Source organism: Diorhabda carinulata, chromosome X, assembly GCF_026250575.1.
Source record: "Diorhabda carinulata isolate Delta chromosome X, icDioCari1.1, whole genome shotgun sequence".
Classification (NCBI taxonomy): domain Eukaryota; kingdom Metazoa; phylum Arthropoda; class Insecta; order Coleoptera; family Chrysomelidae; genus Diorhabda; species Diorhabda carinulata.
Genome location: NC_079472.1, coordinates 11,013,577 through 11,032,217, shown reverse-complemented (window position 1 = coordinate 11,032,217; position 18,641 = coordinate 11,013,577). Strand labels below are relative to the sequence as shown.

At 30.7% G+C, this 18,641-nt stretch overlaps 2 protein-coding genes across 9 annotated transcripts in view; both read left to right on the top strand.

Annotated features, from left to right (window-relative positions):
• The window catches only part of LOC130901918 (cyclin-dependent kinase 14), a 73,692-nt gene extending 56,471 nt beyond the window's left edge, over positions 1–17,221 (top strand). For 4 of the 8 annotated variants that reach the window (XM_057813606.1, XM_057813610.1, XM_057813607.1 and 1 more), the window contains 8 exons: positions 1,195–1,323; positions 4,554–4,616; positions 7,554–7,750; positions 8,231–8,322; positions 10,686–10,860; positions 10,927–11,328; positions 11,389–11,644; positions 15,352–17,221. In XM_057813606.1, coding sequence (XP_057669589.1) covers positions 1,195–1,323; positions 4,554–4,616; positions 7,554–7,750; positions 8,231–8,322; positions 10,686–10,860; positions 10,927–11,328; positions 11,389–11,644; positions 15,352–15,509 — 1,472 coding nt within the window. In that variant the 3' untranslated portion in view covers positions 15,510–17,221. Of the gene's footprint in view, positions 1–1,194; positions 1,324–4,553; positions 4,617–7,553; positions 7,751–8,230; positions 8,323–10,685; positions 10,861–10,926; positions 11,329–11,388; positions 11,645–11,725 lie in introns of all 8 variants that reach the window. The other 4 variants (XM_057813609.1, XM_057813611.1, XM_057813608.1 and 1 more) reach the window with 4 other exon arrangements.
• A 475-nt stretch (positions 17,222–17,696) lies between these two features.
• Positions 17,697–18,598, top strand: LOC130901260 (uncharacterized). The gene is made up of 2 exons (XM_057812481.1): positions 17,697–17,779; positions 18,202–18,598. The coding sequence occupies exons 1-2, from the start codon at positions 17,732–17,734 to the stop codon at positions 18,523–18,525; spliced, it is 372 nt and encodes a 123-aa protein (XP_057668464.1). The 5' UTR covers positions 17,697–17,731; the 3' UTR covers positions 18,526–18,598.
• The last annotated feature ends 43 nt before the right edge of the window (positions 18,599–18,641 follow it).

Sequence of the window (18,641 nt, the reverse complement as noted above, 5' to 3'; positions counted from 1 at the left end):
CGGTTCTTGTATTTCAAAATTTATATCAAAATCGTTTAGTAAGACTTTAATGAAAATGAAAAATGTCACGAAGCACTATAAATTTCAAATTCCATTAGCTTTAGTCCTTTTAACGGGATCTAGACTTGTCACGAAGGTCGAAAAATTAACAATATCTACGAGGATCGTCCAAAAAGTAACTGGCCTGACATAGAAATGACCGGCGGTAGTTGCTTGAAAAAAACACTGAATTAGAAAGTACACAATCTATACAGCATTTATTTCAAGTTTGAAGAAAATTATTACTACCTAAGGGTGGTAACTGAACTTTCAACACGTCGGCAATTATTCACGTCCTTCAAAACATCAACAAAATGTGATGTTTACACTGAAGGGGAAATATAATGAAATAATTTGTTCAAGCCTTGTGTAGGAATCACCAAATAGAGACTAAATTTGGTTTGGTTAAAAAAAAATCAGTAAAAAGATTATTTTTCACTAAACACATTGTCTGACGCACGTTTCTGTAACTAAATTATCGTCTTCGGAGATTGAAATTTGCGTAAGATAAGCATTCCAATTTAGATGATTTTTCGTAATCGCAATGGTCGACCAAATTAGTTAACGACTCCATAAATCTCGAAGAAAATCCACTGGATGGTCTTTGACTGGAAGAGCGCGAACTACAAGACATAGTAGGCATATTAACTAAAAATTTGGACATGAGGAAGCTGGGCGCAAGATGGGTGCCGCGTTTGCTCTCAATGGAACGAAAACAGCGTCGTGAAGACGTTTCCATCGAGTGAGGGAGAACCGGCTCCAAAGAATTTAAAGACCGTTTCATCTGCAGGCAAGGCCATGACGACCGCATTTCATTAAGATAAATCACCAGCTCACATATCCGTTATTGCAATGGCCACAATTAATGAATTAAAGTTTGAATTGCTACCTCAAGCACCCTAGTTGCCAGATTTAGCCTCCTCGGATTATTTTCTATTCCCCAAACTTCAAAAAATGACTCGGTAGTCAAAGATTTTCCAACTATAAAGAGGTGACGAACTTATTGAACATCGCTAAGAAAAGTGTATGGGGCTAAAAAGGAGATTACGTTGAAAAATAATTATATGTTTTTCCAAAATCTGTGTTTTCTTTGTTGGACCAGGTACTTCTGGGATTATCTTGTTATATGAAATTGTATTTTATTTTTTTTTTCAGCCGTATCGAAGGAAGAAGCGGAAGAACACAACCACCACGGTAAATTACCTTACAATGGTTACAGTGATGAATTTCTTGATCGACTAGAACCAAATGGAAATATACCTGCCGGAAAGAATATTAGATACGGTAAGTCGAATTTTTCAAAATATTAGGGACATTTAACTGTTACTAAAAACTCTAGTATCACATATCGCGGTCTTTTTATTACACTAACACTTTTTGTATGACATATAACTGTCATTTGTCACACTAAAACATCTTGTGTTACATATCACAGTCATTTATTGCAATAAAACGTTTTCTGTCACTTGTCATTGTCATTTGTTACAATTAAACGTTTCAAGTCACATGTCTCTGTTATTTATCGCAGTAAAACGTATTGTGTCACTTGTCAATGCTGTTACGAGTCAAATGTCACAGTCGTAAGCGTTAAAACATCTTGTGTCATTTGTCATTCTAATTTATGCACTAAAATGTCTTGTATTACATGTCCTTTGTCTCATGTCACTGTCGTTTATGACAATAAAACATCCCGCGCCACATATCACTGTCATTTGTTGCATTAAAACGTTTTATATCACTTTGCATTGTCTTTTTTGCAATAAAACATCTTGTGTCACTTGTCAATGTCATTTGTCGAACTAAAAGATCATGAGTCACTGTCGTTTAATGCAATAAAACATTTCGCGTCACATTTCACTGTCATTTGTTATATTTAACCGTCTTGTGTTACATGTCACTGTCATTTGTTACAATAAAACGTCTTATATCAATTTGCACTGTCTTTTATTGCAATAAAACATCTTGTGTCACTTGTCACTGTCATTTGTCGAACTAAAAGATCACGAGTCACATGTCACAGTCGTTTTACGCATTAAATCATATTGATTTGCATGTCACTGTCATCTGTTGTGAAACAACTTGTTTCACTTGTCATTGCCATTTATGGTACTAAAATGTCTTTTATTATATGTCATTTGTCAGATGTCACAATTAAACGTCTTGTGTAACATGTCACTGTTTTCTACTGCAATAAAACGTCTTTATCACTTGTCATCATTTTTTGTTCTGAAACATCTTGCGTTTGTCACATTGAAATGTTTTCTGTCACATGTCACTGTCATTTGTCATATTAAAACATCTTGTAGGTTGTTAGGACGTTTGTTCCAAGTGCCTTGAACGAGATAACATGCAGGTTTAAATATGAAAAGTTGATCATATTATTATTCAATATGTAGCAAAAAAATCCTCCTTTGGGTAAAGTTAATTATTTATCATGGTTACCAATGTACCGATTTTGGGATTCCAAATTTTATTTTTTAATGTTTTATGTTACGTAAATGGCACCAAAACAATTAACGTAAAATATATAGTCAGTTCTAATAAAAATTAGAATATTAATGAAATACGTTTTTATAAATGACAGTCTTACGAGGGGCGATAAGAAAGTCGATTGTCCTCATTTTAATCAGAACGTAGAATGGGTACCAAATTTGGGTTTTATGATTGTTCAACTCGACATTTTATACCAGATGGTACTATAAAGATCCCTGTAGTAGGTAAACAAATACTGAAACATCCATTTTTTGCTCCCCGCTCATCCCTCGTAGACTCGTAAACGTCTATTGAAAATTTTCTTGAATGCCAGACATTCCTAGTATCCTCGTATGAAAATATATTCTCATCGGATCGATGAAATAGGTACGACAGACTGGATTTTCAAAGAATGGAGAAATCACAAAGGACCGATTCGTATTTGATATTCAAATCGGCTTCCTCTTAACCCGAAATTTACGTTCATAACAATGAAATTTCCTAAAAGGTTCCTAGGTAGATCACAAGCATAACAATTTTTCAATAGAAAGTTTTGTTTACAAACATCTAATTTTAAATAAGACAAATATTAACCGGATGGAGGTCTGGTGATGTAAAATTATCGCTATACGACTAGTTTTTTTATTGAAAATTATTTCTGGAATAAAATTAATTAAAATTTTGTGTAAATAAATAAAAAGTGATGAAGATGCGTATAGGGGAGCCAAATATATGACTATCGGGACAATTTTTTCAAATTCTAAGTGTCCATGATCTTCTACAATATTATTAATTTGTTTTTAGATTAAATTGAATCTCAAATAATGCAAATAATATTTTTTTCAAATCCATTGCCAGATAGAAAAACTGATGTGAAATTTTAAGGTTAAGTCATCATAATTCACCCTGTATCGCTTTCTACTTACCATTACTTAAACCGCTAACAATCTCATACCAAATTTGGTATTTTTAAATAATAAGGTTACAAAGAAATTGACATTTTTCGATATTTTCTAACCAATTTTGTGGCCCTATAAATCCTTAGGGATACAACTTAATTATACTGGTAAATTGTCCTCAATCGTCATGTTTTAAATTCCTCCAAATGCTCCAGCTCTGGTTATTATGTGGGATCACTTGTTTATAGAAAGGTACGAGGGTTATTTGACAAATTTCCGATTTGTACCTGAAGATGTCAATATTGTGTTATAAAATATGATTGGGAAGAAAAATATCTTGTTTCTTTATTAGATAGGAAACTTTTCAAACAGCCCTCGTATCTAAACTGGATCTCTTATAAAATTTAAAGAACCTCTATGGTTTTGTTAAGCTTCAAATGTTTTTTCACGTTTTTTTCTTTTACGAAAAATTTTTTATGAAATTCGAAATTTTCGCCTTTAGGGTATTTCACACGAGGACATCCCGTATACAATTTTCACTCTCTGTATGTGGTTTTGTCAAGTTTGGAATGTTATTCCACATTTTTTTATCTCTTACAAAATTTTTCATGAAATTCTAAATTTTCAACTTTAGAGTATTTCACCTGGGGACATACTGTACATAATTTTAACTATCTGTATATGGTTTTATTTACTTTTCAATGATATATCACGTTTTCTTTATCTCTTACAAAAATTTTGCATAAAGTTCGAAATTTTCACCTTTAGGATATTTCACCCGGGGACACACTGTATATAATTTCAATCCAGAAACACTGTCATATTCGAGTTATGTCATGTTCATCATGGAAAAAGATTCTTTAATGAATTTTTATGTTGCTTTAGTTCATAGTTGCCACTTTGATGTACTCATGACGTAATTTGACCTACGAGGGTGGTTCCAACAAAATAAAAAGATTTGGATTCGGTATTTTTTGAAATGCCTACTACTTCGCTAATTTTAGTATTTTCATTTCCTAGTCTTTGACTACTACCATGGTCCTAGCTATAGAATAATATAGTAACTATAGGTATTGATGATTTTACTGTGTTTCTGATATTAAAAAAAAATTGAAAATAAATAAAAAATTTCTCAATTTTTAGGCGAGTATTCCACTTACGGTCCAAGCGGAGAAATGGGTTCAATGCGGAGCGCACAATCAGCTGGTAATTGATATTAGTTTTATTTATTTCTATAGTCCATTCATCTATTAAAATTTTCCGACTATTATTTCTCGTATATCTATAGTCCGTTTATTAATAATAAAAGTTTCCCGAATATTAATATCTAAAACTGATATAGTTGGTTCACCTAAAAATAATCTATAATGGATATGATTACATCACCCAAAACTCAACAAATTTTATAATTATATTTATATACCTGTATTTTCTTAAAATTTCGTATAAACCTTTTTTTACGAAAAATTTTAGTGAAAAATATTTTTTTTCTTCATTTTTGCGACTTTTCACAAAACTGTGTAAATGTTCGACATTAATTTTAGCGTTTTTGCACCGTTGATTGATGATAACTATAGATAGACCCTCGTATATATCGAGGACGTTCTCCTGGAATAATTGTGTTTGGTTTGGGCGAGCTCTGGGCGATATTGAGAAGCTTTTATATGCGATATGGAAACTTCGGAAGTGGTTTCCAATAACGCCTTTATATTCTGCACGCTAGAAGATTTTTCAATAACGAAATTTGGCCGTTTATAAATATTTAATCTAACCAAAATTTATTGAAGATTTTTCAATATGATTTACATTAATATTTGAATGATTTTTCTTAGTGTAAATTAAAAAAATCGACTTATAAATTATCCCCAATCTTGTTAATAATATGTTCTCGATAAATTTTGAAGTTATATCCTACATCTCAGGAAGCCATATTCATTAACAAATATTTAAAAAACGAAATTTCGTATATAAATTTAGAATTGAGTAAAATATCTATAAAAAAATTTATGCTTGTGATTTTTTTCCACTTTCCCATTTTCTCTCCTCTCTGTATAACTAACAATTACTTTATTGTCTATGTGCCACACGATTATTGAATCTTTAACGGAATTACGTAAGCGGTTTGATCTTCTTAGTCCTCATCAGTACAATTTAATCATCCCATTACCAAATTGAGAAATATCATTGTTTATAATTATTTAATGAAATTTATGATTACCACTTGTATATTTTAAATACATCTGTATAACAACCCTCTTAAAATGTGCACATCCATAATTTCAAGTCTACAATGCAAAGCTTCTTATTCACCCTCAAGACACTCTTTTATGTAAAATTGAATGGGGAATCAGAAAACACAAATAAATTTCAAAAGAGAGATGAAGATTATATGTATAGTCCGTTCATTCCGAGACGTATTCGAATTTTAGTTTTGTTTATTTATAACCGATTCATCTAGAATATGGTTTCTCCTAAAATGAGTTTAGTTTATTTCTATAGTCCGTTCATTTACAATTCCCTGAATATTAATATATATAATTGGTATAGTCCGTTCATTTATAATTCCCCGATTATCAATATCTAAAATTGATATATTGATTTTTATAGTCCGTTTATCTATAAAAATTTTTCGATTATCCAATCCACTTGTTTTGATAATCTGTTCATTTATAATGAAAATTTCTCTGAAATGATTGTCGTATATTAGTATAGTCGGTTCATTCAATAATTTTCCGATTAACAATATCTAAAAGTGGTATAGTCTGTTCATCTATAATAATAATTCTAAAATAAGTTTCGTTTATTGTTATAATCCGTTTATTTATAATAAATACCGTTTAATTGGTATAGTCAATTCATCTGTAATGAAAATTCCTTTCAAAATAATTTTGTTTATTTTTATAGTCCGTTCAAACATAAAAATTCATCAATAACACTCATTTTTATAGTCCTGAATATTAAATCTAAAATTGGTATAGTCCGTTCACCTACCTATATTAATAGTCCAACCGATGCTTACTCAGTCCATTTATCTATGAAAGTTGTCCGATTATTAATTCCGCGATTTGCTATAGTCCGTTCATTTGTAATAAGAACTAGTATTTTTTATTTTTATAGTCCGTTTATCTATAAAAATTCGTCTAAAATAATGGTCGTATATTAGTATAGTCGGTTCATTTATAATAGTAACACATCTCACGTTTATAGTCCGTTCATTATTAATAAGAATTTTCCCAAAAATTTATATCTAAAGTGGTTCATTTGTAATAATAATTCTAAAATAATTTTCGTTTATTGTTATTATCCTTTAATTTATAATAAATATCGCTTAATTGGTATAGTCGAGTCATCTATAATTAAAATTACTCTCAATTCTGTTTATTTTTATAGTCCGTTCAACCATAAAATTCACCGAGTATCAATTTCACTTATTCTTATAGTCTGTTCATTAAAAATAAGATTTTTCTGAAATTTAATTCCCAAATTGGTATAGTCCGTTCATCTCTAATAATAGTCCCACTAATAGTATTGTTATTTATTGTTGTAGTCCATTCATCTATAAAATTTTTCCGATTATTAATTTCGCGAATTGCTATAGTCCGTTCATTTGTAATAAGAACTAGTATTTTTTATTTTTATAGTCCGTTTATCCTTAAAAATTATTCGGTTGTTCAATTCTTTTGTTTTGATAGTCCGTTCATTTATAATAAAAGTTCGTTTGAAATGATCGTCGTTTATTAGTATAGTCGGTTCATTTATAATACTAACATTATATACGCCTATAGTCCGTTCATTATTAATAAAAATTTTCCGAATATCAATAACTAAAAGTGATACAGTCGATTCATCTGTAATAAAAATTCCTCTCAAATTAATTTTTTCATTTTTATAGTCCCTTCAACAATAAAATTCACCGAGTATCAATTTCGCTTATTCTTATAGTGCGTTCATTAAAAATAATATCCGACTGATAAGGTTATTATTTATTGTTATAGTCCATTCATCGATAAAATTTATTCGATTATTAATTTCGCGATTTGCTATAGTCCGTTCATTAATAATAAGAATTCCCTTGGAATTATTATCGTCCATTGTTATAGTCCGTTCATTTATTATTATTATTAGTTTACTTTGTTTTCGCAGAATGGAATAATGTCGGTGGACACGACAGGGTCAAGAGGCAATTATCGGTTTCTAGCGATAGTAAATTATTAGACGAAGATATTCGAGAAGAGACTAAAGTGATACTGAGGCCGAGAAAACCCCCGAGACCTAAATCGGAAGTTTTGCTCAATCAGGGTGGTGATCATCGACGAACGAAGCGATATTCGGCGTTCGGGGTGAGTGGAAATCAAATTTACATTCCAAACTACTTAAAATTATCATGTTTTTTTTATAATTTTCCTTTAAATGCCTTTTTTTAATATTAGCAAACTTACATTCGAAAAGGGAACGTTTTTAGTCTGCTCGGAAACACTTCAAACAAACGTAAATAAGAGTGTATGTTTTGTTCATTTTCCGCTTAAGCCCTCAGGCATTTTCAGAAAAAAAAGAGCAGGAAGCTTAACGAGCACTTTTTCCATAATTGTTTGATGTTGAAAAAAAAAATATCGCGCGAAAATATTATTCATGTTTTTTTTTCTCTATTTCTCAATTCTTGTTTTTAACAATTGACGAAAGACGAAAATTTAAAGTTGAATTTGATTTAATACAAAAAGTAATTGAAAAAAATTGATTCCAATGAACTTTTCAATCGAATGATTTGTTTTTATATAAACTATGCTATATACATCGATAAAATGACGTTGATGTATTTTTAGGGCGATTCACCCTTCGGGAAATCAGAAGCTTATATTAAATTAGAACAATTAGGTGAAGGTTCATACGCGACTGTGTACAAAGGATTTAGCAAGTAAGTAGAAAGTTCAATCGACACTATTTCATATTGTTATTAATAATTTTGTTTTTGAAACATCTTATTTATCGTCATTCGCACATTTTATATGGAAAAAAAGAATCATACGACCCTCGTTTTCACTTTTCTCGTCAACCTGTTTATGTTCATTCAAGTAAAATTCGAAGAAACTGCGTTTTACTTTGAAAAATATCGTACCAACTTCGTATTCACCGTACTTAGCATTATATGACCGTTTTTTATTCACTAAACCCACATTTCATTCGCCAAGTTCGAGGAAACTGCTGTTTACATCGAAAAAACATCGTACGACAATCGTATACATCGTTCTTAATACATTGTGAATATTTTCTCTTCATTGAACTGACATTTCCCTTGCGAAATTTGAAAATTTATACAGAAAAACATCAGACGACCCTCGTATTTGCCTGTTTCAGCACCTCGTAACGATTTATAAGGTCATTAAACTGAAATTTTAAACGTAAAATTTGAAGAAACTTTGTTCTAAATTGTAAAAACATCGTACGTCCCTCGTATAAATAGTTCTTAATACATTGTGAATCTATTCTGTTAATCAAACTACCCTCGTACTTTTTTAGCCTGTTTTAACACTGTGTGTTAATTTTTTCTCAAGAAATTGAAAATTAATTTGCAAAAATTGAATTTTCTATATAAAAAACAATACGACTCTCGTATTTATCGTTCTTAAATCATTGTGAATTTTTTATTTTTTTTTCACTTAACTTACATTTTCTTTGCGTCGTATTAGTGGGAAATTTGAAAATTTATACAAAAACCACCGTACGACCCTCATATTAGTCATTCAAAATATTATACATTGAAAAAAAATCAATCAACCCTGGTATTTGGCATTAACTTGCATTCTACTTTGATCCAAACTCAATTTTCATCTGGCGAACTAGAAGATTTTCCGACAAAATTAGTTTCCCTCTAAATTTTCCTTTCCCGCCCACTTAAGATCTACGTTTCGACAAGTAATCAAATTATCATCAGATTCAGATTTCTCTCGAAATTTATACGGGCAGCAGAAGTGTTCTTATAACAAATGAGGGACTACAAAAAGGACAAGAACAAAGGATAACGTGAAAGAGTAAATTTTAATACGGGTTAGACTCTTAGGATTAAATAGGTTATAGGAACAGGACGAGAGAGCATTAAAGTGTATTCAAATAATTAGGGAAAACGCTTCGTTGGTCAGGAGTTTTATTTACACAGATTTTATACATATTGGATTTTTTTTTTAAACTGTGTTAATTAAATGCAGAAAACAAAAAATAAATGTAAGGGCATCAAGATCTAATCATATGTCTATTATCAAATTGAAAAAGCGGTAAATAAATTAGTCTTCTTCCACTATAACCATAAAAAACGTTGATATTGACAAAAATGACAGTGACACACTATCAGGAAAAATATTTATATTAATAGAAATGACAATGACAGCTGTCAAACTATCATAAACTGCATCTTTATTGACAGAAGTGACAATTACAATTGAAAAGGAACAAAACTCGATATATAAGTCGACAGTATAATTCGAAATTCTTAGAAGACGTTCATAGTAACAGAAGTGACAATGACACATGACAATATTTTGAAACACATATTTTTATTGATAGAAATGAAAATGACAGTTGACATGGAACAATAACTTAGGATATAAGACAAGGGTGTATGTTTAAAAATTCTTTGAGGACGTCTATATTGATAGAAGTGACAATGACAGCTGACAAACTATCATCGACTATTTCTATATTAATAAAAACAACAATGACAGATGACATGGAACATTACCATTTTATACATTGATCACAGAAAAACTGTAATTTGACATAATTTATGAAAACACGTTTACTTTGACATAAATGACTTTGACAGTTGATAAACCATCATAGATTACACCTATATCAATACAAATGACAATGACAGTTGACATGGAACTTAAGCATTTGATATATTTCCAAAATATCTAATCTCAAAGAAAACATCAATTTTGACATAATTTGTGAGAAAAACTAAGTGAAAACACGTTTACTTTGACATAAATGACAATGACAGCTGACAAACCATCATAGACTTCACCTATATCGATAAAAAAGACAATGACAGATGACACGGAACAACAACGTCTTGTTTAACTAGCTGTACATATGATTATAGAATGAAAAGTAACAAAATTGACATTGACAGATGACAGGGAACAATTTATATTTTATAGAACATAAAGTGTAATAGAAATGACATTGATAGAATCAAGAGGTTGGGTATTTTCGAATTTTTGGCGAATAGACGACAGAATTTTTGTTGCGAATTTAATATTTTTCTTCCATAATACACAGTTTACAAAATCAAGTTGTGGCGTTAAAAGAAATAATCCTCCAAGAAGAAGAAGGTGCTCCATTTACAGCAATCCGAGAAGCTTCCTTATTAAAAGAACTGAAACACGCGAATATCGTCACTTTACATGACATCGTACATACCAGACAGACACTGACATTCGTCTTCGAATACGTCGTAAGTCACTAACCCGAAAATTTTTCAGTATTAATCATTAATAAAATTGTTTTGCAAACCCCCCAGCATACGGATCTATCGCAATATTTAGAACGACACAGCGGTGGTTTGGATTCCAGAAACGTCAGACTGTTCCTCTTCCAATTACTTAGAGGTCTTGCATATTGCCACAAAAGAAGAGTCCTCCATCGCGACGTCAAACCCCAAAATCTCCTAATCAGCGAAATCGGCGAATTAAAATTAGCAGATTTCGGTTTGGCGCGAGCCAAATCCGTACCGAGCCATACGTACTCCCACGAGGTCGTTACCTTATGGTACCGACCGCCCGACGTACTATTAGGCAGCACCGATTATTCTACGTCGTTGGATATGTGGGGAGTCGGTTGTATATTCGTCGAAATGATAACAGGAATGGCGATATTTCCAGGAGTCCGTGATACCTACGATCAACTAGATAAAATATTCAAGGTACTACCACCGCAATCGATAATCGATACTATTTCAATTAAAAATCGATTAATTCTTTAGATTCTTGGTACTCCGACAGAAGAAGATTGGCCGGGGGTTAGTCAACTACCAGGGTATCACAAAATACACAAATTGGGGCAGTACAAACCTCGTAAATTGGGTTTTTGTTGGTCAGCGCTCCACGATATCGTACACGGTGAAAGTATGGCTAGCGGTCTGCTCCAATTGAATCCTCAACTACGATTAGGCGCCGAAGAAGCCATGTTACATCCTTATTTCGATGGGTTACCTAAGAAGCTACTAGAACTACCGGACGGTAAGTTGAATCGATAATTTATTTGATCACCCGGTGTATAAATTTGTAGCGGGGACCTGAGATATTTTTGTTTTGTTCCAGACTGTTCGATATTTACTGTTGAGGGTGTGCATCTCTATCCGGAACAGTATTCGTCGGTTAAATGAGGGTGGTCTTGATACCCTCTTGGGAAGAAAAGTATCTTGAAACAATGAAAAATATCTCGTCAGCTCTAGCAAAAAAAATGTCGACGTTATTTGTTTTTTTTTTTTTTCGCGTATTTGATATCGTCATAACGAAATAATTCGATTTATATCTCGAATGGGTTCAGTTTCACGCGATTCGCGTTTTTTTTCGTCGGACATTCGGTATAATAAGCACGGTTTCCATAGGGAAAGTTGTTAACCCGTTATGAATTTAATATTTTTCTGCTCATTTTAATTTATGCTCTAAATGGGTGACGTTTTACATCTACTTCATTTTTTGGGATGGGACATTCGGTATATATATATATTTCAAATGAGGTAATAGCAAGTTTTTGGGGACATTTGGTATAGCAAAAACTATTTTTATCAAAAAGAAATCTTACACATGTTTTATATTTCATTTCTGTCTGCTTTGTATATTTGTACGAAATCAATTATCACTAGAGTTTGTCCTAAATTTTTTGGGACGTTCGGTATAATAAAAATGATTTTTTTGAGATAGAAAATAATCTTTTTTTCTGTTAACAACTTCTGTCGCTCAATTTTATTATATTTGAAATGAGTTTTATTTAACATCAATAGCAAGTTTTTAGGGACATTCGGTATAGTAAAAACGATTTTTATCAAAAAAAATCTTACACTTGTTGCTGCTTTGTATATATGTACAAAATCAATTGCCACAACAGTATATCCTAATTTTTTTTGGAACATTAGGTATAATAATAACCATTTTCGTAACAGAAATTGTATTTATTTTAGTTTATATTTCCAATCTAATTTATATTTTATATCAATCGTTTTTTTGAAAGGACATTCTGTATAGTAATAGAGGTTTACATAAAAAAATATTTACCTTTCAGTTATTGCTGTTTTGAAAAATTATATAAAACTCATTTTTAATATGGTGCTTTAGTGGGACATTCATTATAGTCAAAATGGATTTTATTATTTCAAATTATATTTGAAATAAATTGATTTTTACATCGATCTCGACTTTTTAACACCAACATCGATTTTTTATGGGACATTCTATATAATAATATTTTCTTTTAGGAAAATTGTAGACCGGTTTTAAATTTTCACATTTTGCCGTTCAATTTGATCTATATCTGATTAATTCATTTCCACATCAACCTCAATTTTTTATTGAACCGCATTTTTTATAGGACATTCAATATGATAATAAAAGGTTTTGAGCAAAAAAATGTATACTCATTTTGTATTCCAAAAGTTAAATTTATAGAAAACTGCTTCTTCCTAATTGTTTCGTGGGACATTCGGTATAGTAACAACGATTTTTATAAAAAAAAATTGTGCATCTTTTTTTGAACATACAGTAGAGTGAAAATCGTATCTAGAATATTTTATATATATTAATAAGAATATTATTACTAAAATATTTTTTTAATCAATAAAATTTTTTAGTTTTCCAAAAAGAACTCTCTGATTGAAGCTGTATTTTTCAAAAAGGGTTTCTGCATACATAAAGTTCAAATTATAAAGCAATCATCACTTAAAAAAAAACAAAAGGCGAATTTGAATGAACAAACTATATAATGATAAACCCTTTTACTCCCACCTATTCTCATTATCCAATCTATACAGTGTTGCCACTTGTTTCATAACGACTGTAACATCGTAAATTTTCGCCGAGCGATCTGTATTTACGCAGATTAGAATGTAAGACAGGGTGTTTGTAACACAAATTAATATTAGTTTAGGAATGTAAAAAAATCTTTGTGATACGTAACGTTAGTGTTAATTCTGGTAAGTTTGTAGACTGAAAAAAATAATTTATGCAGCTGGGCGCGATTTTTGATATTTGACTTGTTAAAATTAACAATTTTCGGAATTTAAGAGCAAACGAATGTCATAAATGGTGCTGGTTGTATTGTAAAAGTTTTTGGTCGATTTCGAAACAATAGTGATGATTATAAAGTGAAACACTCACTCTCACACACACACCAAACCATTCCTTCCATGGTGCTCAATTACTATAGACTAGTTTGCTGGAAGAAATAAAATATGCGAAAATCTGTTAAGCTCTTTGAATAATACGGTTACTGTAAAAGAATATCATTTTTCATTTTTTTTTTCATTATTTATTTTGTTTGTGGCTACATTTTTTGTAGTAGCTTAAAATTATACGCTGCCATGCAGCGGAACTGAAGTTTCCCAAACTGAGATTGACATTGCCTTGCCCACTCAGATACAATAATTTCTTTTACATAAAAAACATGTGAAGTGAGGTTATATTTGATTGTTTTAGTTTCCCGTAAATGTCTGTACTAAAATTCGAATTTATATGCGAAAAATCGAAAATGGTAAGGCCCTGCTATTTATGAAAAATCTAATTGAAAATGGTGAGGCCCTGCTATGTTCTTCATATAAAAAAATCTCCTAATTGGCTTTTACAAAAAACAAATTTTATGATGATTAGAATATGCAAGATACTTCACATCAGATGAATGTCATTATTGAAGAAGATGAGTCTCTTTCAGTTACTTCACATTCGTAGAATGTGATTTTGTATAATGATAAAGTTCTATCTCTACAACCAAAAAATGCGGTATTGGTGATCGTAAGGCTATGCTATATTCTTCACATGTAAAAAATGGAAATGAAGGTGACTAAAAAGTCCTTTACACTTCCCACTCTTAAAATTGTTAGTATTTGTAATGGTAAGGCCATGCTGATTCTCTACATGCGAAAAATGTAACTGTAGATGATTTACAAGGCCCTTTAGGCTTTCCACTCTTAAAAAATTGTGGATATTTGTAATGATAAGACAATGAAAGATTCTCTACATTCGCTACATTTGAATAATACGATTTTCCACAACTCCAAATTGTGGTTATTGTTGATCGTAAGGCGTTGTTATGGTTTTGCAAATTCGACAAATGTGAGTTTTGTAACTGTTCGGTTCTTCACAACCACAAATTACAGTTGTTATTGATTACAAGGACCTGTTAGATTTTTTACACTCAAAAAATGTAATTTTTCATGATATCAAGACTTGATAGAACATTAAAAAAATGTCCTTATTGAAGATAGTGAACGAGAAAAATCTGATTGTTCAAAATGGTAAGGCCCTGCTACATGATATTCATTTGGAAAATTAGATTTTTAAAGATTGAAAGGTTCTACTAGATTCTTTACATTAAAAAAATATTCATTAGGATAAGGTTCCGCTATGCCCTCCACATTAGAAAAATCTGACTGTTCAATATGGAAAGAACCTGCTTAATGATTCGTATTTGCATTCTAAAGATGGAAGGTTCTGTTAGATTCTTCACAATTAATAAACAATTATTATCTATAATGGTCAAGCCCTGCTGTTTTCTTAACACTTGAAAAATCTGATTGTTCAATATGGTAACGCCCTACTAGATGATTTCCATTTGGTAAATATATTTTTTGAGGATGGAAAGGCTATATTAGATTCTTCACATACAATAAATTGTCACTAAAATTGTAAAGCTCTGCTGTGTTTCCTCACGCTCGTAAAATCTATTTTTCTAGATGGTGTGGCCCTGCTAGAGGATTCGCATTTAAAAAACTTAATTATTGGAGATGTTGAGGATCATAAAGTACAGACATTTACGAGAGTAATTTTGGATAATGATCTTGATGACGAAAAAAGAAATATATTTCGACTTCTATATTCACTTTTCTTGTGAAGGGACCGAAATAAACTTACACTCTCAAATTTATTCTTGTAAATATTGTACAAAAAGGTTTTATTGTTGAATCTTACCAATTACACTGTTGTTTTTTTTGCATTTAGAATTTTTTTAGTTGTAATGGTTTATCTAGAAACAGAAGAAGGTAGTGTCGTATCGGCTACTTAGTAATTTAGTCATTATGTAACTAGAGGTTCTTAGCAAATCTAAATCCATATAATGCAGCGTCGACAATAATCTACCTAACGAGGATCGTTGGTATTTAATAAATTTTGTATTGGCAGCTTTAATTGTATTTTTCTTCTCGTTGTTTTTTTATCATCATCATTTAAAATTCAAAATATTCACCACCTTGGTCACAAATTGAACGCTGCTGATATGAAAGTGACAATTAGTTATAGAATTTGTTGCGATTCGGATGCGGTACCGCATTGTGTAACCAGTCCCTAACCCCTATATGATTGAAAATCGTTAGGCAGCTATTGTTGAACATTAGTAATCAATTATTAACTAAAAAAAATTAGCGACTATGGATTTAGACTATTATTTTGTACATTTTTATTTTTTTAGTTAATTTTTAGTTATTTTTTGGATCTAAGGTAGCCATATCGTGAAGACTTTTGTAACCGTCTAGTTGAATATCCAAAAAAAAAAAATTATTACAAGTGATAAAATGAGAGAATATGACGTAAAATCTAGAAAAAAACTCTCGTTAAGTGCCAAAGGGCAACAGCTTTAGCTCTAGTTACAATATATTCGATTTAGTTATCATTTTTTTCACAAGTGTATCTTTAAAGTGATTAATCTGAAATATTTAGAAAATTTACACAGTTTACCGCCATCTTTGATTAAAGCGCCATTGTTTATATAAGCGCCATCTTGAATTTAAAACTGATTATCGTTTTTAAGGTATCCTAGTGAAATGTGATACTATAGATTTGATCAAAAGTAGTTTCGTGATAATTTAGGCCTAAAACGTCTTATTTTTTCTTCTTTTTCTATTTTTTTCGCGAGAAAATTTTTCTAAAATAGATTAATTGAAAAGGCACTAAGTTTTGCGGCAATGCACCCCTCCAATTTTCGTCCAATACGCGTCGTTTACAACGTTTAAATGTAGATGGCGTGTTACATATTAGCGTTTAGACTATATTTCACATCCAAAGCTCCGTGCATGCTTTAGCGCACAATTTGGTTAATTTTACAACAATAAATAAATCAAAAAAAATCAAATCGCTAAATTTTGGAAAATGATATTTAACACTATAAATTAATTACACTAAACTCATTCTTCTTTTAATTACAACACAAGATAGAGAATACGGGATATTTTTGGAATATCTCGGCATTGCTCGTACGTGTTCGTCCGTGTAGTTCTGGTGTGATGTAATAGTGCTTATTATACACCACGTCGAGTGCTCGAGTGACTTTGACGTACGTATATCGCCATTAAATAATTTTTCGAACATATAAATATCATTTTCCAAAAAAATTTTTTATATAGTATACAAATTTAGTGCGAAGTATGTCAAATTGTTATATTTTTTTGGTTTGTTGACGATGTATTTATATAAATGCGGTGACATATTGTTATGTTGATAAAAACTGCGAAAAAATGGTGTACGGAAAACATAAATATCGTTACACTGTAAATAGAAATAGTTGTTTATAATATAAGAATATCGAAACTATTAATAAATGTCTTTATATAATTTTTTTCTTTGTTTCATTTCAATTTTCATACCTTTCGTATCAACTATTTAAAAAAATTAATTGAAACTCGATAAGAAACCATCATTAAGGAGACTCTCGGAGCTATTTCAATGTTGATTATTGAAAAAAAAACTACAAAGTGAAGTACAAATAACGAAAAACACTTATAAACCGAAAATAAGCACTAAAACTTCAACAAAAATCATCTATAAAATGATAAAAACCCAACTGAACTACTAGGATTAATGCCATAACCTCCAGTAGACCAATTAAGTAAATTAAATTTTAATATGTCGAAATAACAAGTGACAAAATGGCTAAAACATAATTATACTGTTTATGGTTAGTTAATTTCGCAATTACACATCTATTAATTCAAAAATTATTATATAATTGTGGACAAAATCGTATTAGAATGTACTTTTGAAAATTATAACCAATTTTAAGAAGTATATATATGGGTCAGATATAAAAATCACATACATACCATTTCCATTAGAATATCCATTATGGTGAAATTAGTACACTACATTTCAGTTGTTTCTTTAATTACTTTTGTAAGTATTAATAAACATTCTATTAATTAAATCAATCTTATTTTTTTTAAACACGAATGCACTAACACTACCAACAATCAATTTTTCGAATAACTACCCGATGTTCACGAAAAATGTTATGCCATAATTGTTGATAGTATGCTTGGGAAATTTGACATAATCCCGTATTTCGCGCGTATCTAAACATCATAGAACAAATTTAAAAGTCGTCACGACAATATTTTGTGTTCTATCTTAATTGATGATAGCATAGAATGAGGAATGTATTTATTTGACGTCCACCACGGAACACTAAATAATTCAAATTTTATTAACGGCGCGTAATTTGAAAGTTATTTTCCGATAGCTTGAAATACCTTTCAAAGTTGTAATTATTTTCTATCATATATAATCATATAATTGTGCTAAAATTTGGTTTTTAGGCCTGCTGTATATCAGCAGAGCAGCACCCTAAGCCACCAAAAATGGCAGAATGTCTTAATGAAATCGGTATAACTGAAGATGAAGTATTTGATAAAAATTTTGAAGACAGAAAGATTTCTTGTTTTTGGAAGTGTATTATGGAAATTAATGGTCTAGTTGCTTCTGACGGAGTCGTAAATCCGGATAAATTAGAAAACAGTTTTCCAGAAGATGCTCCTAAATTCCCTGCTGATGTTGTGAGCGAAATGAAAACATGTTTAGGAACAGTCGGTAAAATAAACAGTTGCGATGACGTACAAAAAATAAGACAGTGTATTGAGTAGGAAAAAACATATTGACTTGTGCTATGATCTAATTGAAATGCTTGCAATAAATTTACTTAGGCAATAAATGAAATATTATTTATAAATCCCTTTTAATGACAATTCTGAAAAGTATA